The sequence below is a fragment of the Eucyclogobius newberryi genome, unplaced genomic scaffold (genome assembly GCF_026437365.1).
Source record: "Eucyclogobius newberryi isolate DKJ021-1_F unplaced genomic scaffold, fEucNew1.0.hap1 SCAF_2, whole genome shotgun sequence".
In the NCBI taxonomy this organism is placed as follows: domain Eukaryota; kingdom Metazoa; phylum Chordata; class Actinopteri; order Gobiiformes; family Gobiidae; genus Eucyclogobius; species Eucyclogobius newberryi.
Genome location: NW_027315834.1, coordinates 48,750,695 through 48,777,536, shown reverse-complemented (window position 1 = coordinate 48,777,536; position 26,842 = coordinate 48,750,695). Strand labels below are relative to the sequence as shown.

The following is a 26,842-nucleotide window of genomic DNA, read 5'->3' as shown; positions in this document are numbered from 1 at the left end:
TGTATTTCACTTTAACGAGGCTGAAAAGCAGAAAAAACGTGTGCGGGGGGGCGTGTGTGGGGGGGTGTAGGGGGGGCGTCTGGGGGGGCGTGTGTGGGGGGGCGTGTGTGTGGGGGGGTGGGGGGAAACGTGTGTGGGGGGCGTGTGTGGGGGGGTATGGGGGGGCGTGTGTGTGGGGGGTGTAGGGGGGCGTGTGTGTGGGGGGTGTAGGGGGGGGCGTGTGTGGGGGGCGTGTGTGTGGGGGGGCGTGTGTGTGGGGGGTGTAGGGGGGGCGTGTGTGTGGGGGGCGTGTGTGTGGGGGGGCGTGTGTGTGGGGGGCGTGTGTGTGGGGGGTGTAGGGGGGGCGTGTGTGGGGGGGCGTGTGTGTGGGGGGCGTGTGTGTGGGGGGGCGTGTGTGTGGGGGGTGTAGGGGGGGCGTGTGTGTGGGGGGTGTAGGGGGGGCGTGTGTGTGGGGGGTGTAGGGGGGGCGTGTGTGGGGGGGCGTGTGTGTGGGGGGCGTGTGTGTGGGGGGGCGTGTGTGTGGGGGGTGTAGGGGGGGCGTGTGTGGGGGGGCGTGTAGGGGGGGTGTAGGGGGGGCGTGTGTGGGGGTGTAGGGGGGGTGTGTGTGGGGGGGCGTGTAGGGGGGGTGTAGGGGGGGCGTGTGTGGGGGTGTAGGGGGGGCGTGTAGGGGGGGCGTGTAGGGGGGGTGTGTGTGGGGGGTGTAGGGGGGGCGTGTGTGGGGGTGTAGGGGGGGTGTGTGTGTGGGGGGTGTAGGGGGGGCGTGTGTGGGGGGGCGTGTGTGTGGGGGGCGTGTGTGTGGGGGGGCGTGTGTGTGGGGGGTGTAGGGGGGGCGTGTGTGGGGGGGCGTGTAGGGGGGGTGTAGGGGGGGTGTGTGTGGGGGGGCGTGTGTGGGGGTGTAGGGGGGGTGTGTGTGGGGGGGCGTGTGTGGGGGTGTAGGGGGGGCGTGTAGGGGGGGCGTGTAGGGGGGGGGTGTAGGGGGGGCGTGTGTGGGGGGTGTAGGGGGGGCGTGTGTGGGGGTGTAGGGGGGGTGTGTGTGGGGGGGCGTGTAGGGGGGGCGTGTAGGGGGGGTGTGTGTAGGGGGGGTGTGTGTGGGGGGTGTAGGGGGGGCGTGGGGGGGTGTGTGTAGGGGGGGCGTGTAGGGGGGGTGTGTGTAGGGGGGGCGTGTAGGGGGGGTGTGTGTGGGGGGTGTAGGGGGGCGTGTGTGGGGGGTGTAGGGGGGGCGTGGGGGCGTGTGTGGGGGGTGTAGGGGGGCGTGGGGGTGTGTGTGTAGGGGGGGCGTGTAGGGGGGGTGTAGGGGGGGCGTGTAGGGGGGGCGTGTAGGGGGGGCGTGTAGGGGGGGTGTAGGGGGGGCGTGTAGGGGGGGCGTGTAGGGGGGGTGTAGGGGGGGCGTGTAGGGGGGGTGTGGGGGGGGCGTGTAGGGGGGGCGTGTAGGGGGGGTGTAGGGGGGGCGTGTAGGGGGGGCGTGTAGGGGGGGCGTGTAGGGGGGGTGTAGGGGGGGTGTAGGGGGGGCGTGTAGGGGGGGTGTAGGGGGGGTGTAGGGGGGGCGTGTAGGGGGGGTGTGGGGCGTCGTGTTGTTTTTAAAGATTTTGTGCCGCGTGTGATTTTTGAATCGTGAGTAAAAGAACGATCCATAAAACACGATCTGAACGAGACATTGAACGTCTGAGGTGCGACTGACGCGACGCACGAGCCATAAACCGACACAATCGAGTCAGAAAAGTAAAAAATAGACCCAAGTCCTTGGGTCTGTGGGCGTGTGGGCGGGGACATGTCACTCTCCGCCCCTTTTCCTCTCCCTCCGCCCCCTTTCCTCTCCCTCCGCAGCACAAAACGGGCGCAGACGTTCAGAGGGGGGCAAATCGACCAGAGCGCAGCCACGGAAACGCTCCAAACATCCAGCACCCAGATCCTGACCAAACAAAAGGGCTTCAAACCCCAAACCTGCCGGAGCCGAGGAGCAGGTCGAGACGAGAGGAGGACGCTCAAGTTCAGAGTTTGTGGAGGTGAAGTTGGAGAAGGAGGTGAAGATGGAGGTGAAGCTGTGGACGCTGCTGCTGGTTCTGAGTGAGTCTCTAACATCTGCTGAACTTTGACCTTCTGCAGTGTTTCTCACACGTTCTAAGTTCACGCGGCTCATTCTTCTGGTCCAGGCGCGTTTATTTCTTTTATTTCAAGTGCATTTGTTGAAAACATCACGTTTTATGTTGATTTATTTGTATTTCTGACTTACGCTATTTATTATTTCAAGCTAAATTATTGAAAAAACACTTTATTTACCTTGATTAATGTATGTTTGCTCAAAGAAATGGTTAAAATATGGGAAAATTTGTCCAAAAAAACCAAAGTTCACAAAACGTAAAAATGTTAAAATGATAGAATAAACTTAAAAAGATAAAATCATTGTTTTTACTTCACTGACGGATAATTCAGCAAAAAAATGCATTTTAATGTGGTAAAAAAATAAAATCTAAAAAACTTTTTCTTTGGTTAAAACTACTCAAGAATTAACATTAACTACGAAAACATTAAGTTTAGATTTAAAATACATTTGTCTCTAAAGAATCCTCCTTAAGCCTTAAAAACAGCATCAACATGAATTCACAATATTTCATCATATTTTTACAGTTACAAACGGCATCGGACTGTAAACGCTCCTATTTTTATTGATCTCTTGCTGGAGCAGGATTGAGTTTGTGAATGACTTAAGTCTGAATGACTTAAGTCTGAATGACTTAAGTCTGGATCCTTTGTTCACTCCCCGTTCCGTCTGCTCCAGTCCTGGTTTTAGATTAGGACCGCCAAACATGCCAAGTAACATAACATGGCCCTTGGGCCAGACCCGGGGCATGTGTGGCCCCAGGGGCCAGACCCGGGGCATGTGTGGCCCCAGGGGCCAGACCCGGGGCATGTGTGGCCCCAGGGGCCAGACCCGGGGCATGTGTGGCCCCAGGGGCCAGATCCGGGGCATGTGTGGCCCCAGGGGCCAGACCCGGGGCATGTGTGGCCCCAGGGGCCAGATGTGGCCCTCGGGCACGTTTTAATCTGGCCCCTAGAAAGATTTTAGTTTCTATTTTGTAACTGTCTGTAACATCAGTCTGCTCTTGTGTCCTTAATAAAGATGACATGAAATGTATTAAATAATACATTCAATAGCCAATATTTGACAGAAAAGTTATGTTTTATTTTATATTTTTCTTCACACCAATGATCCCTCTGCTGCCTGGATTCGAATATGGCCCTCGGAGGAAAATAATTGCCCACCTCTGGTTTAGATCTTCATCTTTAGAACTTCAGACTTTTGTCGCTTCCGTCATTTCTGTCACTTTTGTCACTTTTGTCACTTTTGTCACTTCTGTCGCTGAAAAATGGCACCGCTTTATGAAAATAGTGTGACTTTATTTTTGCTGACCTGTGACCTCTGAGAGTTCACCTGAGGTTTGACCCTGACACTGAGAGTTCACCTGAGGTTTGACCCTGACACTGAGAGTTCACCTGAGGTTTGACCCTGACACTGAGAGTTCACCTGAGGTTTGACCCTGACACTGAGAGTTCACCTGAGGTTTGACCCTGACACTGAGAGTTCACCTGAGGTTGTTTGGTTCTGCTTTAGTCCTGGTTTGGACCTGGAAGTTTTGTCCAGGTTTTGTATTATTTGAGCCCAGTTTAGACTTGTATTTGGCCCACTTTAGTCCTGCTGCAGACTTGGCCCACTTTAGTCCTGATGCAGACTTGGCCCACTTTAGTCCTGATGCAGACTTGGCCCACTTTAGTCCTGATGCAGACTTGGCCCACTTTAGTCCTGATGCAGACTTGGCCCACTTTAGTCCTGATGCAGACTTGGCCCACTTCAGCCCTGATGCAGACTTGGCCCACTTTAGTCCTGATGCAGACTTGGCCCACTTCAGCCCTGGTGCAGACTTGGCCCACTTTAGCCCTGATGCAGACTTGGCCCACTTTAGCCCTGGTGCAGACTTGGCCCACTTTAGCCCTGATGCAGACTTGGCCCACTTCAGCCCTGATGCAGACTTGGCCCACTTTAGCCCTGGTACAGACTTGGCCCACTTCAGCCCTGATGCAGACTTGGCCCACTTTAGCCCTGGTGCAGACTTAGCCCACTTCAGCCCTGGTGCAGACTTGGCCCACTTCAGCCCTGGTGCAGACTTGGACCACTTTAGTCCTGATGCAGACTTGGCCCACTTCAGCCCTGGCGCAGACTTGGCCCACTTTAGTCCTGATGCAGACTTGGCCCACATCAGCCCTGATGCAGACTTGGCCCACTTTAGTCCTGATGCAGACTTGGCCCACTTCAGCCCTGATGCAGACTTGGCCCACTTTATCCCTGGTGCAGACTTGGCCCACTTTAGCCCTGATGCAGACTTGGCCCACTATAGCCCTGGTACAGACTTGGCCCACTTTAGCCCTGATGCAGACTTGGCCCACTTTAGTCCTGATGCAGACTTGGCCCACATCAGCCCTGATGCAGACTTGGCCCACTTTAGCCCTGATGCAGACTTGGCCCACTTCAGCCCTGATGCAGACTTGGCCCACTTTAGCCCTGGTGCAGACTTGGCCCACTTCAGCCCTGATGCAGACTTGGCCCACTTCAGCCCTGATGCAGACTTGGCCCACTTTAGCCCTGGTGCAGACTTGGCCCACTTCAGCCCTGATGCAGACTTGGCCCACTTTAGCCCTGGTGCAGACTTGGCCCACTTTAGCCCTGATGCAGACTTGGCCCACTTCAGCCCTGGTGCAGACTTGGCCCACTTCAGCCCTGATGCAGACTTGGCCCACTTTAGCCCTGGTGCAGACTTGGCCCACTTTAGCCCTGGTGCAGACTTGGCCCACTTTAGCCCTGGTGCAGACTTGGCCCACTTCAGCCCTGGTGCAGACTTGGCCCACTTCAGCCCTGGTGCAGACTTGGCCCACTTCAGCCCTGGTGCAGACTTGGCCCACTTCAGCCCTGGTGCAGACTTGGCCCACTTCAGCCCTGGTGCAGACTTGGCCCACTTCAGCCCTGATGCAGACTTGGCCCACTTCAGCCCTGATGCAGACTTGGCCCACTTCAGCCCTGATGCAGACTTGGCCCACTTTAGCCCCGGTGCAGACTTGGCCCACTTCAGCCCTGGTGCAGATTTGGCCCACTTCAGCCCTGGTGCAGACTTGGCCCACTTCAGCCCTGGTGCAGACTTGGCCCACTTCAGCCCTGGTGCAGACTTGGCCCACTTCAGCCCTGGTGCAGACTTGGCCCACTTCAGCCCTGGTGCAGACTTGGCCCACTTCAGCCCTGGTGCAGACTTGGCCCACTTTAGCCCTGATGCAGACTTGGCCCACTTCAGCCCTGATGCAGACTTGGCCCACTTCAGCCCTGATGCAGACTTGGCCCACTTCAGCCCTGATGCAGACTTGGCCCACTTTAGCCCCGGTGCAGACTTGGCCCACTTCAGCCCTGGTGCAGACTTGGCCCACTTCAGCCCTGGTGCAGACTTGGCCCACTTCAGCCCTGGTGCAGACTTGGCCCACTTCAGCCCTGATGCAGACTTGGCCCACTTTAGTCCTGATGCAGACTTGGCCCACATCAGCCCTGATGCAGACTTGGCCCACTTTAGCCCTGATGCAGACTTGGCCCACTTCAGCCCTGGTGCAGACTTGGCCCACTTCAGCCCTGGTGCAGACTTGGCCCACTTTAGCCCTGGTGCAGACTTGGCCCACTTCAGCCCTGATGCAGACTTGGCCCACTTTAGCCCTGGTGCAGACTTGGCCCACTTTAGGTTGTATTTTTTAAGCTCTGATTAAAGGCGTCGTCCTTTGCTGATGCAGCCGCTCCTCCGTGTTTCTACAGCCGCGGCCCGTGATGAGCCAGGTCTCGGCCCACGCGCCCATCTTCTCATTTAGCCTGTTTGTGTTTCATTTTGCACCAGACGCTCTTGAGCCGTCAGCAGATTCCAAACTCCCGCTCGTCGTCATGGATACGGTCCTTAGCCCGGAACGTTCCGCCGCGTTTATCTAGAACGTACTTTTGACCAATTTAAGCAACTAGATTTATACACAGTGGAAAACCTGGACTCTCTCCATAGATCTGACCTGTAACTGGGCCTGGTGGTGGCGGCAGCTGCTTGTCGCCATGGAGATAGATGATTTTAATGCTGCGCTGAGAAACATTCCAGGCCAAACAATATTACATTTAGTTTTAAATTATTATATTATCAATGTGGCAAAAGTGAAGGTTGCAGAGGCAAGTGAAACAGAAAAGTGACAGAGTGAAGCTTTAAAGTTCAGTTGAAGTAGTTTAAGGTTTAGACGCTGTTTCTCAAACTGAGGTGCGCGGGGCTCTTTTCAGTTGTATTTGTTTCATTTAAAGACAAATCAGTTCATGTTTTTGTCCTTCTTTGGGTTAAGGAACTGCACCCGGGACCAGTGGACTTACAGAGGTCCCTCCAGACTGAGGCGGAGCCGCTTCAGGTCGTTAGCAGCTAATGCTAATGCTAGTGGCTATGCTAATAAACGTTAGCCTACAACAGACAGTTTTAAGGAGCCTCATTTCCAACTGTCCGGGTGTTATATTTTAAGATCAGACACAAAGTCTGTGAAAGCTGTGAGGGCGTGTCCAATGCAGAGGGCGTGTCCAATGCAGAGGGCGTGTCCAATGCAGAGGGCGTGTCCAATGCAGAGGGCGTGTCCAATGCAGAGGGCGTGTCCAGTGCAGAGGGTGTGTCCAATGCAGAGGGCGTGTCCAATGCAGAGGGCGTGTCCGGTGTAGAGGGCGTGTCCGGTGCAGAGGGCGTGTCCGGTGCAGAGGGCGTGTCCGGTGTAGAGGGCGTGTCCAGTGCAGAGGGCGTGTGAGCAAGCGGCCGGTTAAAAACTTCACAAAACAACAAAAAGTGATTAAAACAGTGAATACAAAAAGAGAATAAAACATATAAAAAACATCATATAAAATACATGATATTTCTTTCGTGTTTTTGCCGTTTTTTCTGCCATTCTTTCGCACGTTTTGGGCTCGGGTCGCTTCCCCGCGGTCGCTCGTCCTTTTGATCGTTTCCTGTGACTCTTAAACGTCATTATTACTCGCCGAGCACACGCCTAATCGTCCAGTGACACTGCGATCACTGCGAGCTGGAGCGGTGAGGTCAGCGCTATCTGCCCAGGACAGGACTTCCTATTGGCCGCCGTTTCCTGTGCGACCTTTAGCGTTTCCTGCCGTGTCCTCGCCGGGCTCCCGTAGGACGCTGTTCACCGCGTTAAAAGAAGCCGCGTTCGAAGCTTTCGGAGGAACGTGAGTGTCTTTTTTTTCATCTGCAATCTTCAAATGAAATAAACTGTCACATTGGATGAGTTTTGGCCCAGTGTTTTCTGGGTAATTTCCTACAGTCATCAATGAACTTTAAAATGTGTAATTCTGGGTGTACATTTAAAAAAATATGTTTTAGCCAAATTCAAAATATATTTATTTTAGCTGCATTTTAGTTCAATGCGTGGCCCGCCCTGTAGGGGGCGTGGCCCGCCCTGCAGGGGGCGCTTTAAACTGATGAGACAGACTCAGAGGTCAGAGGTGGAACTGGCCGTAGCGGCTCAAACGCAGCGTGTCCAAGGCTGAAGCCGGCCGGACGTGTAAATCCTGGACACACTGAGCGCGTGCGGGACAATGGAGGGGGCTGGGCGTCGTCGGGCACTGTTCCCGGGACGCAGGCACGCGGCCTCTGGTCAGAACAAAGTGTACAGAAGCCAACGGGGAACATCCGAGCAGAACACGGCAGCGCGTCGCGAATGTGGAGGATGTTTGAGTGGTTTTTGTTTTCATCTGACGGCGAAATACCAAAGCTAAAGCTAGTGTGTGTGTGTGTGAGAGGGGCGTGGCTAAAGCTAGTGTGTGTGTGAGAGGGGCGTGGCTAAAGCTAGTGTGTGTGTGAGAGGGGCGTGGCTAAAGCTAGTGTGTGTGTGAGAGGGGCGTGGCTAAAGCTAGTGTGTGTGAGAGGGGCGTGGCTAAAGCTAGTGTGTGTGAGAGGGGCGTGGCTAAAGCTAATGTGTGTGAGAGGGGCGTGGCTAAAGCTAGTGTGTGTGTGAGAGGGGCGTGGCTAAAGCTAGTGTGTGTGAGAGGGGCGTGGCTAAAGCTTGTGTGTGTGAGAGGGGCGTTGCTAAAGCTAGTGTGTGTGTGTGTGAGGGGGCGTGGCTAAAGCTAGTGTGTGTGTGTGTGTGTGTGAGAGGGGCGTGGCTAAAGCTAGTGTGTATGAGGGGGCGTGGCTAAAGCTAGTGTGTGTGTGTGTGTGTGTGTGAGAGGGGCGTGGCTAAAGCTAGTGTGTGTGTGAGAGGGGCGTGGCTAAAGCTAGTGTGTGTGTGTGAGAGGGGCGTGGCTAAAGCTAGTGTGTGTGAGAGGGGCGTGGCTAAAGCTAGTGTGTGTGTGTGTGAGAGGGGCGTGGCTAAAGCTAATGTGTGTGAGAGGGGCGTGGCTTAAGCTAGTGTGTGTGAGAGGGGCGTGGCTAAAGCTAGTGTGTGTGAGAGGGGCGTGGCTTAAGCTAGTGTGTGTGAGAGGGGCGTGGCTAAAGCTAGTGTGTGTGAGAGGGGCGTGGCTAAAGCTTGTGTGTGTGAGAGGGGCGTTGCTAAAGCTAGTGTGTGTGTGAGGGGGGCGTGGCTAAAGCTAGTGTGTGTGAGAGGGGCGTGGCTAAAGCTAGTGTGTGTGTGTGTGAGAGGGGCGTGGCTAAAGCTAGTGTGTGTGAGAGGGGCGTGGCTAAAGCTCGTGTGTGTGTGTGTGAGGGGGCGTGGCTAAAGCTAGTGTGTGTGTGTGTGTGTGAGAGGGGCGTGGCTAAAGCTAGTGTGTATGAGGGGGCGTGGCTAAAGCTAGTGTGTGTGTGTGTGTGTGTGTGAGAGGGGCGTGGCTAAAGCTAGTGTGTGTGTGTGTGTGTGTGTGTGAGAGAGGGGCGTGGCTAACATGACAGATGTCACTTTCTGTCATGTTGTTTTTAGTCGTTTGGAGACAAATGATTATTTTGTGTTTCTGCTTCTTGTTTTGGCCTGAGTCTGTGTCTCTCTCGTCCAATCATTTGTCTGTGGACCTCCTGACGCTGGGCCTGGTTTAGTCCTGGTTTAGTCCTGGTTTAGTCCTGGTTTAGTCCTGGTTTAATCCTGGTTTAGTCCTGGTTTAGTCCTGGTTTAGTCCTGGTTTAGTCCTGCTTTAATCCTGGTTTAGTACTGTTTTAGTCCTGGTTTAGTACTGGTTTAGTCCTGGTTTAGTCCTGGTTTAGTCCTGGTTTAGTCCTGGTTTAGTACTGTTTTAGTCCTGGTTTAGTACTGGTTTAGTCCTGGTTTAGTCCTGGTTTAGTCCTGCTTTAATCCTGGTTTAGTACTGTTTTAGTCCTGGTTTAGTACTGGTTTAGTCCTGGTTAAGTCCTGGTTTAGTCCTGCTTTAGTCCTGGTTTAGTCCTGGTTTAGTCCTGGTTTAGTCCTGCTTTAGTCCTGGTTTAGTCCTGCTTTAATCCTGGTTTAGTACTGTTTTAGTCCTGGTTTAGTACTGGTTTAGTCCTGGTTTAGTCCTGGTTTAGTACTGCTTTAATCCTGGTTTAGTACTGTTTTAGTCCTGATTTAGTCCTGCTCTGGTCCCGCTCTGGTCCCGGTTTAGTCCTGGTTTAGTCCTGGTTAAGTCCTGCTTTAGTCCTGCTTTAGTCCTGGTTTAGTCCTGCTTTAGTCCTGCTTTAGTCCTGCTTTAATCCTGGTTTAGTCCTGGTTTAGTCCTGCTTTAGTCCTGGTTTAGTCCTGGTTTAGTCCTGCTTTAGTCCTGGTTTAGTCCTGGTTTAGTCCTGCTTTAGTCCTGCTTTAGTCCTTGTTTAGTCCTGGTTTAGTCCTGCTTTAGTCCTGGTTTAGTCCTGCTTTAGTCCTGGTTTAGTCCTGGTTTAGTCCTGCTTTAGTCCTGGTTTAGTCCTGGTTTAGTCCTGGTTAAGTCCTGGTTTAGTCCTGGTTAAGTCCTGGTTTAGTCCTGGTTTAGTCCTGCTTTAGTCCTGGTTTAACCTTTTTTGTTTCAGGTCAAAATGAAACGAAAAAAACATTTAACTTTAAATAGACACGTCACATTCAGATTCTCACAGTCAAAGACTCAAATACTCTTTATTTTAGGAGATTTAAACTTTTCTTATTCTGCAGCTGATTACACATTAAAACACTTTATATATCATATATATATGATATCACATATATATTATATATGATATAATATATCTTATAGATATATATATATATATATATATCATATATATATTATATAATTTATATATAATATATATATATATATATATATTTATATATATATATATATATATATAATGCTGAGTTACACAGAAATCACACTGAATTAAACACTTGGACTTGGACTAACACAGAACTGGACTAGAACTGGTCTACAAAAACACAGGAAATGTAGTTCTGATAGAATCTGCTCCACCCAACTTTAAGTTTGAATCTGAAACACGAGAAAACAAAAAAGGGGGTGGAGTCTGTGCTGTCTTTAGAGATGAAATAATTACCCGCAGGTTGTCTTTTGGGGTGTTTTCATCATTTGAGTATGTATCCTTTAAAATGGAGCTAAAACGGTCTCCATCCATTCTCTTCATTGTTTTATAAAAGCCTCCCCAGCACTGCCAACGTTTTATTGATGATTTTACTGAGATGCTTTCAGTCATATGCACAGACTTTGATGGTTTGGTCATTACAGGTGATTTCAACGTGCATGTTGATAATATTTGTGACAGAAACGCTAAAGAGCTTGATGCTGTCCTTGAAACCTTCAGTCTTACTCAGCATGTGAGAGGCCCCACCCACAGCAAAGGACACACTCTAGATCTCATAATTACAAAGGGGGTAAATATTTCAAATGTTAATGTGATCGATGTTGCTCTGTCTGATCATTTCTGTGTCTTCTTTGACCTGTCTGTTTCTCCCAAACCTGCAGTTGTTCAGAGGAGACACATAAGTGATGGCACAGGTGCACTGTTTATGGAAATGATAAACTTTGAAAATGTCTCATGTTCTAATGTAAATGATTTGTTGAACTCTGTTACATCTAGTGTTTTGAATGTTCTGGACACCATCGCCCCTATAAAGGCTAAAATGGTTAAAAATAAGCAGAAGGCGCCGTGGAGAAATGATGATTCGGTCAGGGCACAGAAAAGGGAGTGCCGCAGGGCCGAACGGAAATGGCGCAACTCAAAGCTCCAGGTTCAAAAAGAGATTTACAAAGAAAAGCTGAACATGTACAACCTAATCTTATGTAGAACTAGGGAAAGATATTTTTCTGAAATAATTGGAAGCTGCAGTAACAGCTCGCGTGTCCTGTTTGCCACAGTAAACAGATTAACAAACCCTCCAGCTCAGCTGCCGTTAGAACTCATTTCCACATCCAAGTGTAATGAGTTTGCATTATTCTTTAATGACAAAGTTCAGGGCATTAAAAATGCTATAAATCCCACAATGCAAAAAATTACCCTAAAACCACCAAGACACTTAGAGCTAACTCATTTTGCACCAGTAACTGACAAAACTGTCCATGAGATCATCACCAGTCTGAGTTCATCTACATGCTGCCTTGATGTGTTACCCACCAGATTTCTAAAGTCTGTGCTGAACAGTTTGTTAGCACCATTCACTCACATAGTTAACATGTCGCTTCAATCTGTAACATTCCCAATGTCTTTGAAAACTGCGGTCATAAAGCCTCTCCTAAAGAAGAGCAGTCTTGATGCCGCAGTACTGAGTCATTACCGGCCCATCTCTAATCTACCATTTTGGGGCAAAGTCCTTGAAAAGGTTGTTTACCAACAGCTCACAGATTTCCTCTTAATAAACAACTCATTTGATGTTTTTCAGTCAGGTTTTAGACCTCATCACAGCACTGAGACTGCTCTTGTCAAGGTGACAAATGACATCCGCCTGAACACTGACACGGGCAAAGCCTCAGTCTTAATTCTGTTAGATCTGAGTGCTGCTTTTGACACTGTCGATCATGGGATCCTCTTACAGAGACTAGAGGACTGGGTGGGCATCACTGGCACTGCCCTAAACTGGTTAAGGTCCTATCTGGAAGACAGGAAGTACTTTGTTGAAATTGGTAGCTGTGTCTCAGACCACATGACCCTGACCTGTGGAGTGCCCCAAGGGTCAGTCCTGGGTCCCCTTCTGTTCAACCTCTACATGCTGTCGTTAGGTCAGTTGATACGCAGTGAAAATGTGTCCTATCACAATTATGCAGACGACACTCAGATCTATGTTTCACTGTCGGCAGGTGACTATGGACCAGTAGATTCACTCTGTCACTGCATCCAACAGATCAGTTTGTGGATGCAAAACAACTTTCTCCAGCTGAACTCAGACAAGACTGAAATAATCGTTTTTGGCCCACAGAAACAAAGAGAAAGTGTTAGCGGTCACCTCCAGAGTCTCGCTCTAAAACCTACAAACCAAATTGGAAATCTGGAGGTAATAATGGACTCAGACTTGAACTTTAATAGCCACGTCAAATCAATAACATCAGCAGCTTTTTACCATCTAAAAAACATTGCCAAAATTAAAAACATAGTGTCAAAACCAGATTTAGAGAGACTTATCCATGCGTTTGTCTCCAGTAGATTAGACTACTGTAATGGCCTGCTCACTGGTCTCTCCAAACGAGTTGTAAAACAGCTGCAGTACATCCAGAACGCTGCTGATCGGGTCCTGACTAGAACCAGGAAGTACCATCACATTAGTCCTGTTCTCAGGTCTCTGCACTGCCCCCTGTGGCTCAGAGAAGAGACTTTAAAGCAGCTCTGCTTGTGTATAAGTCTCTCCATGGCCTAGCACCAAAGTACATCTTGGACATGTTAGTGCCATATGAACCATCTCGGACTCTGAGGACCTCAGAGACCGGCCTCCTGCTGGTGCCAGAGTCAGGACAAAACATGGGGAATCTGCGTTTCAGTTTTATGCAGCTAAAATCTGGAACATTCTTCCTGAAGATGTGAGACAGGCTTCTACTCTGACAATGTTCAAATCTAAGCTAAAAACAGTTTTGTTTAGCTGTGCATATGACTGAAACAATTTTTTCTTTGCACTCTTCTCTTTTGTTTGTGATTTTATTAGTTTAGAAAATCAGTTGGATTGATAATTTTTAATTTAGTTAATTTTATTGTATTCCTGCTGTGAAGCACTTTGAATTGCCTTGTGTATGAAATGTGCTCTACAAATAAACTTGCCTTGCCTAGAACTGGACTGGAACTGGTCCAGAACTGGACTAGAACTGGTCTAAAACTGGTCTAAAACTGGACTAGAACTCGTCTAGAACTGGTCCAGAACTGGACTAGAACTGGTCTAAAACTGGTCTAAAACTGGACTAGAACTCGTCTAGAACTGGTCCAGAACTGGATCAGGAATGGCGTAGAACTGGTCTAGAACTGGTCTAGAACTGGACTAGAACTGGTCTAAAACTGGACTAGAACTCATCTAGAACTGGCCTAGAACTGGTCCAGAACTGGTCTAGAACTGGCCTAGAACTGGTCCAGAACTAGACCAGAAATGGCCTAGAACTGGTCTCGAACTGGACTAGAACTGGACTAGAACTGGTCTAAAACTGGTCTAAAACTGGACTAAAACTCGTCTAGAACCTGCCTAGAACTGGTCTAGAACTGGTCTCGAACTGGACTAGAACTCGTCTAGAACTGGTGTAGAACTGGTTCAGAAATGGCCTAGAACTGGTCCAGAACTGGCCTAAACCAGGACTAAACCAGGTCTAAACCAGGACTAAACCAGGATTAAACCAGGACTAAACCAGATCCAAACCAGATCTAACCCAGGACTAAACCAAGACTAAACCAGGACTAAACCAAGACTAAACCTTGACTAAACCTGGACTAAACCTGGCCTAAACCAGGTCTAAACCAGGACTAAACCAAGACTAAACCAAGACTAAACCTGGACTAAACCAGGACTAAACCAGGACTAAACCAGGACTAAACCTGGCCTAAACCAGGACTAAACCAAGACTAAACCAAGACTAAACCTGGAGTAAACCTGGACTAAACCAGGACTAAACCAGGACTAAACCAGGACTAAACCAGATCTAAACCAGGTCTAAACTAGGACTAAATCAGGACTAAACCAGATCTAAACCAGAACTAAACCAGGACTAAACCAAGACTAAACCAAGACTAAACCAGGACTTGCCAGGACTAAACCAGGACTAAACCAGATCTAAACCAGATCTAACCCAGGACTAAACCAAGACTAAACCAGGTGTAAACCAGGACTAAACAAAGACTAAACCAAGACTAAACCAAGACTAAACCTGGACTAAACCTGGCCTAAACCAGGACTAAACCAGGTCTAAACCAGGACTAAACCAGGACTAAACCAGGACTAAACCAGATCTAAACCAGATCTAACCCAGGACTAAACCAAGACTAAACCAGGACTAAACAAGGTCTAAACCAGGACTAAACCAGATCTAATCCAGGTCTAAACCAGGCCTAAACCAAGACCAAACCAGGACTAAACAAGGTCTAAACCAGGACTAAACCAGATCTAATCCAGGACTAAACCAAGACTAAACCAAGACTAAACCAGTACTAAACCAGGACTAAACCAAGACTATACCAAGACTAAACCAAGACTAAACCTGGACTAAACCTGGACTAAACCTGGACTAAATCAGGACTAAATCAGGACTAAACCAGGATTAAACCAGGACTAAACCAGGACTAAACCAGGACTAAACCAGGACTAAACCTGGGCTAAACCAGGACTAAACCAGGACTAAACCTGGGCTAAACCTGGACTTAATCAGGATTAAACCAGGATTAAACCAGGACTGAACCAGGACTAAACCAGGTCTAAACCAGGACTAAACCAGGACTAAACCAGGACTAAACTATGACTGAATCAGGACTAAACCAGGACTTGCCAGGACTAAACCAAGACTAAACCAGGCCTAAAGCAGGTCTAAACCAGGCCTAAACCAAGACTAAACCAGGACTAAACAAGGTCTAAACCAGGACTAAACCAGGTCTAAACTAGGACTTAATCAGGACTAAACCAGATCTAATCCAGGACTAAACCAAGACTAAACCAGGACTAAACCAAGACTAAACCAGGAATAAACCAGGACTAAACCAGGACTAAACCAAGACTATACCAGGCCTAAACCAGGTCTAAACCAGGACTAAACCAAGACTAAACCAAGACTAAACCTGGACTAAATCAGGACTAAATCAGGACTAAACTAGGATTAAACCAGGACTGAACCAGGACTAAACCAGGACTGAAATAGTTTGAGCAGCAGCCTTTATCCCCTCCTGAGTTCTGATTGGTCCTGCTCAAAGGGGAGGAGCTTGTTTACAGACCTCACATGAGCTTCAACATGTGATGGTTTGTTTTGTGCCGAGGTCTCATGAGTCTGTTGTAGACTGAGGGGAGGTTGTGTCTCAGAACGTTCTGAACAAAATGGCCTCGTTCACACCTGCAGCGGCCCGACCAGGACCAGGACCTGGACCAGGACCAGGACCAGGACCTGGACCAGGACCTGGACCTGGACCAGGACCAGGACCTGGACCAGGACCAGGACCAGGACCAGGACCAGGACCTGGACCTGGCCGTAGCTGGTCCCTCCTTGTCTTTATCTGCCCTTTCACTCCCTCTTCACTCCTCCTCTTCTCCTACCTCCTACTGGACTTTTAGAGACTCTTGGCACCACCAGAAGTCCAGCATTTAGAGAGTGAAGAGCTCTGTTTGGATGAGATGGTTCTATAGCATCTTTGAGGTGGGAGGGGCCATGTGACACAGAAGCCTCAGCTGCATGTGGAGAGCAGTGGCTCTACCCCGAGCTCCTCACCCTCTTTCTCTGAGGAGGACACTCCTTCACCGCTGGGACCTTGTCCTGAGGGACATTCTCAAAAGCTCATGAGCAGAACGAGCTCAGCAGAAGTGATGAACTTTCATCATCACAACTTATGTAATATGTTTATTTCTTTATTTCTTTGTGTCCCTCACACTGACTCCTCCCCCTTCTCTCTTTGTGTCCCTCACACTGACTCCTCCCCCTTCTCTCTTTGTGTCCCTCACACTGACTCCTCCCCCTTCTCTCTTTGTGTCCCTCACACTGACTCCTCCCCCTTCTCTCTCTCTCTCTTCACACTTCTCGTTTGTTAATGAAGTCTCAGTCAATGGTTTAATGATCGTTCTTCAGTCTGAGCAGTTTGTCCTTCTGTTGTTTGTCTCTCTCTCTCTCTCTCTCTCTCTCTCTCTCAAATTTCTCTCTGTTTTCCAAGGCCATAGAAACGTGTGTGTGGTCATTAGTTTTACAGATCTTCTCTCTTTCTTTCTCTCTTCTGACTCCGCCCTGTTCATTCACTCTATTCTTCTCCTTGGACACCTCCCCACGGCCCACCCTGACCCCATGTCCCCCCCGGCCCCCCCAGACCCCCCCACGGCCCACCCACTCGGTTAAGAGCTCAGATCATAGACGTTTTCATGATGGTCGGTTTTGTTTAGTGCCGTCAGTCATTTTGATTTGTTCTTTTAACGTTTTTCATTTCTTCTTGTTTGTCCTGAAGAAGAGAAAAGTGAAGCTCCTGCAGGTCTCTGGTCTAAACCTGGTCTCTGGACTCTGGTCTGTGTCCCTCTCACCTCAGTATCTCTGTGTTATCTGGACATGGAGGATTCCTGTCACAGCTCTTCAGACTGAGGCCTGATCTGGTTCCTCTGAGGGTCTTACAGCTGTACAGTTCCTCTGAGGGTCTTACAGCTGTACAGTTCCTCTGAGGGTCTTACAGTTGTACAGTTCCTCTGAGGGTCTTACAGCTGTACAGTTCCTCTGAGGGTCTTACAGTTGTACAGTTCCTCTGAGGGTCTTAAAGCTGTACAGTCCAGAGCCAGAGTCCAGAGCCCAGAGCCCAGAGCCCAGAGCCCAGAGTCCAGAGCCCAGAGCCCAGAGCCCAGAGCCCAGAGCCCAGAGCCCAGAGCCCAGAGCCCAGAGTCCAGAGCCCAGAGCCCAGAGCCCAGAGTCCAGAGCCAGAGCCCAGAGCCCAGAGCCCAGAGCCAGAGCCAGAGCCCAGAGTCCAGAGTCCAGAGCCAGAGCCCAGAGTCCAGACATGAGCTGCTGAGAGAGCGCGGCACTGAAGGGAAACAAGGAGTACTTTTAACAACTAACACTGCATATATCAGCGCTGCAGTAAATCCTGACCACTAATGCCACCGATGGTTGACCAGGGTCTGGACCAGGGCTCAGAGGAGGACTGGGGTGTGGACCAGGGCGTGATACTTCCATGTCATTGTGAGGCTCTTCCTGAGGGAAAGTCCAGGAACCAGTCTGGACTCTGGGCTAAAAATGTCCCTGTGTTTAGAGCTTCTGTCACTCACTGTAAAAAGAAAGTACTCGTGTACCGCGGGTACAGACTCAGTACTCGTGTACCGCGAGTACAGACTCAGTACTCGTGTACCGCGGGTACAGACTCAGTACTCGTGTACCGCGGGTACAGACTCAGTACTCGTGTACCGCGGGTACACCCTCAGTACTCGTGTACCGCGGGTACAGACTCAGTACTCGTGTACCGCGGGTACAGACTCAGTACTCGTGTACCGCGGGTACAGACTCGTAGGGTTGGGGATTACTCGTCACATTCACTGCTTTTTGGGGCTTTTTTACTGTTTTCCTTCGGCCGAGTGATGTGTGAGTCAAATCATTGCTTTTTAGTCTTAAAATCTTCTTTCTTGTGGAAAAAGTATAAAATGGTTCATTTCCAACATAGTACTGTGTAATTGTACTGTGTAATTGTACTGTGTATTTGTACTGTGTAATTGTACTGTGTATTTGTACTGTGTAACTGTACTGTGTATTTGTACTGTGTAATTGTACTGTGTATTTGTACTGTGTAACTGTACTGTGTATTTGTACTGTGTAATTGTACTGTGTATTTGTACTGTGTAATTGTACTGTGTATTTGTACTGTGTAATTGTACTGTGTAATTGTACTGTGTATTTGTACTGTGTATTTGTACTGTGTAATTGTACTGTGTAATTGTACTGTGTAATTGTACTGTGTATTTGTACTGTGTATTTGTACTGTGTAATTGTACTGTGTAATTGTACTGTGTATTTGTACTGTGTATTTGTACTGTGTAATTGTACTGTGTAATTGTACTGTGTAATTGTACTGTGTATTTGTACTGTGTATTTGTACTGTGTAATTGTACTGTGTATTTGTACTGTGTATTTGTACTGTGTAATTGTACTGTGTATTTGTGTCTCCACAGGTTGTTTAGTCCATTGTCCGTGTGCTGAGGAAAACCCTACAGGACCAACTCCCACGCCCACCGCCATTATTACTACAACCACGCCAACCACGCCCACAACCGCCTCCCGCGCCCTGCCCCCTACACAGAAGGAGCCGAGCGCGACAGCGCCCCCTACCACCGCTGCTCCCACCACAAAACCACCGGCAAACCTCCCCACGACGAAGACTCCTGCCCCTGCGGCCAACACGCCCTTTGCTCCATCTGGTGGTGGACAGACAGGACAACAGGCCGGCATCACGACCGTGTCCAAGACAGTGGAGACCCCAGCGCCGGCCCCCTCCAAGTCCAGCGAGCAGAGGTGCAGATTGTACTTCAGGTTTAACACGCAGTACTTTTTACTTGTACTTGACTGATCAACGTCACAGACGGCAGAGGGAAGTATAGCATTCTTTTAGCGCTCGTGCACATTTACACATACATGTACACATATATGTACACATACATGTACACATACATGTACACATACATGTATACATACATGTACACATACATGTTCACATACATGTAAACATACATGTTCACATACATGTACACATACATGTTCACATACATGTTCACATACATGTACACATACATGGTCACAAACATGTTCACAAACATGTTCACATACATGTACACATACATGTACACATACATGTACACATACATGTATACATACATGGTCACAAACATGTTCACAAACATGTTCACATACATGTACACATACATGTATACATACATGGTCACAAACATGTTCACAAACATGTTCACATACATGTACACATACATGTTCACATACATGTACACATACATGTTCACATACATGTTCACATACATGTACACATACATGTACACATACATGTACACATACATGTATACATACATGGTCACAAACATGGTCACAAACATGTTCACAAACATGTTCACATACATGTACACATACATGTTCACATACATGTACACATACATGTTCACATACATGTTCACATACATGTACACATACATGTACACATACATGTTCACATACATGTTCACATACATGTACACATACATGTACACATACATGTACATATACATGTACACATAGATGTACACATGCATGTTCACATACTTGTTCACATGTTCACATACATGTACACATACATGTACACATACATGTGTACATACATGTTCACATACATGTACACATACATGTACACATACATGTTCACATGTTCACATACATGTTCACATACATGTACACATACATGTTCACATACATGGTCACATGTTCACATACATGTTCACATACATGTACACATACATGTTCACATACATGTACACATACATGTTCACATACATGTACACATACATGTTCACATACATGTTCAGATGTTCACATACATGTACACATACATGTTCACATACATGTTCAGATGTTCACATACATGTACACATACATGTTCACATACATGGCCACATGTTCACATACATGTTCACATACATGTACACATACATGTTCACATACATGTACACATATATGTTCACATACATGTTCAGATGTTCACATACATGTACACATACATGTTCACATACATGTTCAGATGTTCACAAACATGTACACATACATGTTCACATACATGTACACATACATGTTCACATACATGTTCAGATGTTCACATACATGTACACATACATGTTCACATACATGGTCACATGTTCACATACATGTTCACATACATGTACACATACATGTACACATACATGTTCACATACATGTTCAGATGTTCACATACATGTACACATACATGTTCACATACATGGTCACATGTTCACATACATGTTCACATACATGTACACATACATGTACACATACATGTTCACATACATGGTCACATGTTCACATACATGTACACATACATGTACACATACATGTACACATACATGTTCATATACATGTACACATACATGTACACATACATGTACACATACATGTTCAGTAATACAGTACATTCAGTTCACGTTCACCAAAATTATGAACGCGTTCATGAACCTTCGTTCAATGAACGAAAGTTCAGACACAACACTGAGCTTGAGGTCGGGATGAGGACCCTTGTTTCAGACCCTTGTTTCAGACCCTAGTGTCAGACCCTTGTTTCAGACCCTTGTGTCAGACCCTTGTGTCAGACCCTTGTTTCAGACCCTTGTGTCAGACCCTTGTTTCAGACCCTTGTTTCAGACCCTTGTGTCAGACCCTTGTTTCAGACCCTTGCTTCAGACCCTTGTTTCAGACCCTTGTGTCAGACCCTTGTTTCAGACCCTTGTGTCAGACCCTTGTTTCAGACCCTTGTTTCAGACCCTTGAGTCGGACCCTTGTGTCAGATCCTTGTTTCAGATCCTTGTTTCAGACTCTTGTTTCAGACCCTTGTTTCAGACCCTTGTTTCAGACCCTAGTGTCAGACCCTTGTTTCAGACCCTTGTTTCAGACCCTTGTTTCTGACCCTTGTGTCAGACCCTTGTTTCAGACCCTTGTGTCAGACCCTTGTTTCAGACCCTTGTTTCAGACCCTTGAGTCGGACCCTTGTGTCAGATCCTTGTGTCAGACCCTTGTCTCAGACCCTTGTTTCAGACCCTTGTGTCAGACCCTTGTTTCAGACCCTTGTTTCAGACCCTTGTGTCAGACCCTTGTTTCAGACCCTTGTTTCAGACCCTTGTTTCAGACCCTTGTTTCTGACCCTTGTGTCAGACCCTTGTTTCAGACCCTTGTGTCAGACCCTTGTTTCAGACCCTTGTTTCAGACCCTTGAGTCGGACCCTTGTGTCAGATCCTTGTGTCAGACCCTTGTTTCAGACCCTTGTTTCAGACCCTTGTGTCAGACCCTTGTTTCAGACCCTTGTTTCAGACCCTTGTTTCAGACCCTTGTGTCAGACCCTTGTTTCAGACCCTTGTTTCAGACCCTTGTTTCAGATCCTTGTTTCAGACTCTTGTTTCAGACCCTTGTTTCAGACCCTTGTTTCAGACCCTTGTTTCAGACCCTTGTTTCAGACCCTTGTTTCTGACCCTTGTGTCAGACCCTTGTTTCAGACCCTTGTGTCAGACCCTTGTTTCAGACCCTTGTTTCAGACCCTTGTGTCAGACCCTTGTTTCAGACCCTTGTTTCAGACCCTTGTGTCAGACCCTTGTTTCAGACCCTTGTTTCAGACCCTTGTTTCAGACCCTTGTGTCAGACCCTTGTTTCAGACCCTTGTTTCAGACCCTTGGGTCGGACCCTTGTGTCAGACCCTTGTGTCAGATCCTTGTTTCAGACTCTTGTTTCAGACCCTTGTTTCAGACCCTAGTGTCAGACCCTTGTTTCAGACCCTTGTGTCAGACCCTTGTGTCAGACCCTTGTTTCAGACCCTTGTGTCAGACCCTTGTTTCAGACCCTTGTTTCAGACCCTTGTGTCAGACCCTTGTGTCAGACCCTTGTTTCAGACCCTTGTGTCAGACCCTTGTGTCAGACCCTTGTTTCAGACCCTTGTGTCAGACCCTTGTGTCAGACCCTTGTGTCAGACCCTTGTTTCAGACCCTTGTTTCAGACCCTTGTGTCAGACCCTTGTTTCAGACCCTTGTTTCAGACCCTTGTGTCAGACCCTTGTTTCAGACCCTTGTTTCAGACCCTTGGGTCGGACCCTTGTGTCAGACCCTTGTGTCAGATCCTTGTTTCAGACTCTTGTTTCAGACCCTTGTTTCAGACCCCAGTGTCAGACCCTTGTTTCAGACCCTTGTGTCAGACCCTTGTGTCAGACCCTTGTTTCAGACCCTTGTGTCAGACCCTTGTGTCAGACCCTTGTTTCAGACCCTTGTGTCAGACCCTTGTTTCAGACCCTTGTTTCAGACCCATGGGTCGGACCCTTGTGTCAGACCCTTGTTTCAGACCCTTGTGTCAGACCCTTGTTTCAGACCCTTGTTTCAGACCCATGGGTCGGACCCTTGTGTCAGACCCTTGTGTCAGACCCTTGTTTCAGACTCTTGTTTCAGACCCTTGTTTCAGACCCTTGTTTCAGACCCTTGTTTCAGACCCTTGTTTCTGACCCTTGTGTCAGACCCTTGTTTCAGACCCTTGTTTCAGACCCTTGTGTCAGACCCTTGTGTCAGATCTTTGTTTCAGACCCTTGGGTCGGACCCTTGTGTCAGATCCTTGTTTCAGATCCTTGTTTCAGACTCTTGTTTCAGACCCTTGTTTCAGACCCTTGTTTCAGACCCTTGTGTCAGACCCTTGTTTCAGACCCTTGTTTCAGACCCTTGTGTCAGACCCTTGTTTCAGACCCTTGTTTCAGACCCTTGTTTCAGACCCTTGTGTCAGACCCTTGTTTCAAACCCTTGTTTCAGACCCTTGTTTCAGACCCTTGTTTCAGACCCTTGTGTCAGACCCTTGTTTCAGACCCTTGTGTCAGACCCTTGTTTCAGACCCTAGTGTCAGACCCTTGTTTCAGACCCTTGTGTCAGACCCTTGTTTCAGACCCTTGTGTCAGACCCTTGTTTCAGACCCTTGTTTCAGACCCTTGTTTCAGACCCTTGTGTCAGACCCTTGTTTCAGACCCTTGTGTCAGACCCTTGTTTCAGACCCTTGTGTCAGACCCTTGTTTCAGACCCTTGTTTCAGACCCTTGTTTCAGACCCTTGTGTCAGACCCTTGTTTCAGACCCTTGTGTCAGACCCTTGTTTCAGACCCTTGTTTCAGACCCTTGTGTCAGACCCTTGTTTCAGACCCTTTAATGGGGAAAAGTCCTCAAAAATGTGTGAATATGATTTATTTGAACACATTTGTCCCCTCGCAGCGTCGCCCAGGTCGCGACGACAGGCACGGCTCCTCCCCCCAAGCAGGGCACCGCCGTGCCCACACGGCCCCCGGTCCCCGGCACGACCGCCACAGCCCCTGCTCAGCCCCCGGCACCCAAAGGTCCCACGACCCCAGAGAACCAGGGCCCCGGGGCTGCCAGCGCGACCGCAGCGACCGCTGCGACGACCGAAGGGGCGGGAAAGGGTCCGAAGGCGGATGTGACGACCAAACGAGACGACCGCGGCGGTAAGAACACGACCAAACGTGAACTCCGGCGCTTAAACCTCGGCGGGCGAAACACGGTGGTCGCTCGCTCTCAGCTGCCGTCAGGTTTAGCTTCTTTCACTTTTGTGTCCCGTGAATCCACTAAAGGTTCAAGAGACGGTTTTAAGACCAATAACAAACAGAAAATGCTGAATATTTGTCCTTTCAGTTCTTTACTCGTCATTGAACGTTCAAGAACAACAAAACGAGGTCGATAACATGTGCGCTTTGTCCAGAAGGCACTCACGTTCTGGTTCACAAAGGGCTGTGCAACTTCGTCCAACAAACACAAGCCACATGTCTAAAAACAGCCAAGATGAAACCTCTCGATTTCTAAAGAATGGAAGATGAAACCTCTCAATTTCTATAACGCTTTTCCGATTGAATCAAGACTTTTCTGCCAGCGCTTCAACGAAAACTAAAGCCTCTTCAATGCTTTTTTTCAGCCACTGGGACGAGTGCTGCCGTGACCAGTAAACCCAGTCCAGCCCAGCACCCGGGTCAGCTCGGCTCCACGGCGCCCCCTATGACTCTGCCTCCTCACCCCTCCTCTAAAGCCCCCACGGCGGTGACACGGGGGCGGTCCGGGCCTGATCCGGTCCGTCCGAGTACCACGGAGTCCAAAGACCAGAGCAGTGTCCAGACCTCCGCCCCTTCCTCCGCCTCCAACGCCCCCGCCCCCATCGCCGCCTCCACCCCCGCCTCCGCCCCCATCGCCGCCTCCACCCCCGCCTCCACCCCCGCCCCCATCGCCGCCTCCACCCCCGCCTCCACCCCCGCCCCCATCGCCGCCTCCACCCCCGCCTCCACCCCCGCCTCCACCGCCCCTGCCTCTGCCACCACCCCTGCATCTGCCTCCGCCCCTGCCGCCAGCACCGCCGCCCCCACAGCAGCCCCGGGGCCCCGCATCTTCACCGTAAGATCACACACTTTCATGAGGATTCAGTGAAACAACAGTGTGACTTCAAATCACTGTTTCACATTAGCAGTGATATTTTGGCCTTTTTCAAAAAGTCGTCAAGAGGGAAAAGTGTCATATTTCTGACACTTAAACAGGTGTAATCCCTCATTGGTCCAGGTGCGGTGCAAAGTCTTTTTCAGTCTTCTCCACAGCTTCATCCGACTCTTACACTTGGATGGAACTTATTGGTATTCATTTATTATTCCAAAAAACATTTGATCACATAAAGTGTCATCTGTGGAGTTGAAGTAACGACTAAAAGGGACAAACCTTACATTTAGGCCCCGCCCACACAGAGCTAAACTCAGTCAAAGATATTTAGTCTTAGTTTATTTTAGTCTAGTCCGTCATCGTCATGGAGCTTCAGGAGTGACCTTTGACCCAAGTTCCAGAAGGTTCCAGAAGGTTCCAGAAGGTTCCAGAAGGTTGAGTGCAGTCTGGACGCTTGTACTGTATTTTTATACTTTAAATCAATCAAGAAGATCTGTTTTTAAAGCCTTTGTGCGTCTCAAGGATTCAAATTTAAAAGTATTTCATAACAATAATCTCTTTTCTCTACGTTTAATACACACTAAAACTAATTATGTGTCGCATTTAAGACGTTTAGTTGTGATTTATGATGGAATTCTTTTATAATGAGTGTGTTTTTTGGTGTTAAAGACTTGATTTGACATAAACAAACTGTTCAAATGATATTATTCTCATTGTTAATTGTCTTGAATCCTTTGCTCTTCTTTTGCAGTACTCGCTGAACAGAGGCGGCGCTCAGGTGGGACTTTCTCTCGATCTATTCTTGAGCCGTTTCCCGTCTCGTTCCTTAAAGCGTCTTGCTCCGCCCCTTCCTGTGCGTTGGCTCCTATTGTCCTCTTCCTTCCTCTCGGCTCCGCCTTAAACGCCGCTCCGCCCGACGCACACTCTGCACCCAAACATGCAGAAAGTCCTCCGAGCCGAGCCTTGTTAGCATTGAGCTAGTCTGATTTGTGCTGAGGTCTTATGAGGCTGTTGTAGACTGAGGGGAGGTTGCATCAGACCATTCGTATCAAGGAAAAGACTTCTTTCTTTACTAAATGTTCTTTTGCTCCTTCAAACCATCTTTTCTGAGACTTTTAGGTGTCACAGAAAAGAAAAAAAGTCTTATTCCGTTCAGTTTGTTCGACCGCAAAGACAGATGGTAGTTGTAGTTGTTGTTATTTACATGTTTGTGAGTCTTAAGAGCGTCATTTCAACCTCCCAATTTCTAAAGTTCACTCGTTGACGTGTTTTGTGGCTCGTGGTGAACATTGTATTGTCAAACAGTGTTATGTTTTTGGTGCATTATCATCCAGCATAACTTTAGATTAGCATGCTAATCGCTAACGGTTATAAACTGAACCAAACACTTCTGGTGATAATGTGCCGTGGCTCTGGTAATACTCACATGTGGTCGGGTTTGTCATGGTTTGTGACGTTTGGACGCTAACGATAATGCTAACGCTAACTCTCCTCCAGAACTCAGGCTAGCTAACAAGGGCTTTTGGAGTTACAGTTTTATTCTAAACACTGATAATTGTACATTTTTCTGGCCCTGTTTTCATCAATTATCTACGATAGAAAATATGGCACTCTTAATAAGACAATAACTTTAACGTAACTTCAACTTCTCGTTCCTTTCTCGTCTCTGTGTCTTGTCTTTGTCGTGTCTTTGTCGTGTCTTTGTCGTGTCTTTGTCGTGTCTTTGTCGTGTCTTTCTCGTGTCTTTCTCGAGTCTTTCTCGTGCCTCACTGGGGGACGGCCCCGGGTCATAGGTCAGATCTGTTCGTGGGCACTAAAAATACCTGTAAATGACTCCAAACTGCTCTGTTTGGACGGTCGGGATCTTGGACAGTCCCAGGTGCTTCCTCGGGTCCTAGAGGAGTCCTTTTGGGAAGACCCCGAGGCCAGCCTGCGTCGCCATAGAGCCAGAGCCAGGATGTATGGCGTATTAAAGGGGAGCAGCGGAGTGCGTCTTCCTGTGTTTGAGGCACTTCCTCTGTTCCCAGCCCTCAGCTCTTCACTGTCCAAAGAAAGAACACGACTGAAAATGAAACAACGTGGAAACATTTATCTAACTATTATTATTCTACGCAGACGATGTCATAATCTGAGATGGCGATCGAGGGCACTACTTTTGAAAGAAATACTCATACTCAGCATAGAATTCCACAAACGTTGGACCTTCCCATCATTAATTAGGTTTTGGATCCACAAACTTGTCATATTCTTCTTAAGGATTAAAGTCCTTTAACTGACCTTTAACTGACATTTAACCGACCTTTAACTGACATTTAACTGACATTTAACTGACCTTTAACTGACCTTTAACTGACATTTAACTCAGTTCTGGAGGAGATTCAGACCGGAGTGTTTGTGATGCTCGGAGGGGAGAGGACTGTAAAGCGACTGAAGCTAAACGTGCTCCAGCTGCAGAGTTTGTGACGAGGAACAAGAGTTAAAGAGAGAAGATGTCACATGATGTCACATGATGTCACATGATGTCACATGATGTCACATGATGTC

General features: G+C 48.4%; 1 protein-coding gene across 1 annotated transcript in view; it reads left to right on the top strand.

Annotated features, from left to right (window-relative positions):
- Positions 1-1,932: 1,932 nt before the first annotated feature.
- Positions 1,933-26,842, top strand: part of podxl (podocalyxin-like) — a 43,259-nt gene continuing 18,349 nt past the window's right edge. Inside the window, exons 1-5 of the mRNA XM_072453323.1 lie at positions 1,933-2,064; positions 18,262-18,601; positions 23,081-23,328; positions 23,793-24,262; positions 25,050-25,076. Coding sequence (XP_072309424.1) covers positions 2,028-2,064; positions 18,262-18,601; positions 23,081-23,328; positions 23,793-24,262; positions 25,050-25,076 — 1,122 coding nt within the window. The 5' untranslated portion in view covers positions 1,933-2,027. The remainder of the gene's footprint in view (positions 2,065-18,261; positions 18,602-23,080; positions 23,329-23,792; positions 24,263-25,049; positions 25,077-26,842) is intronic.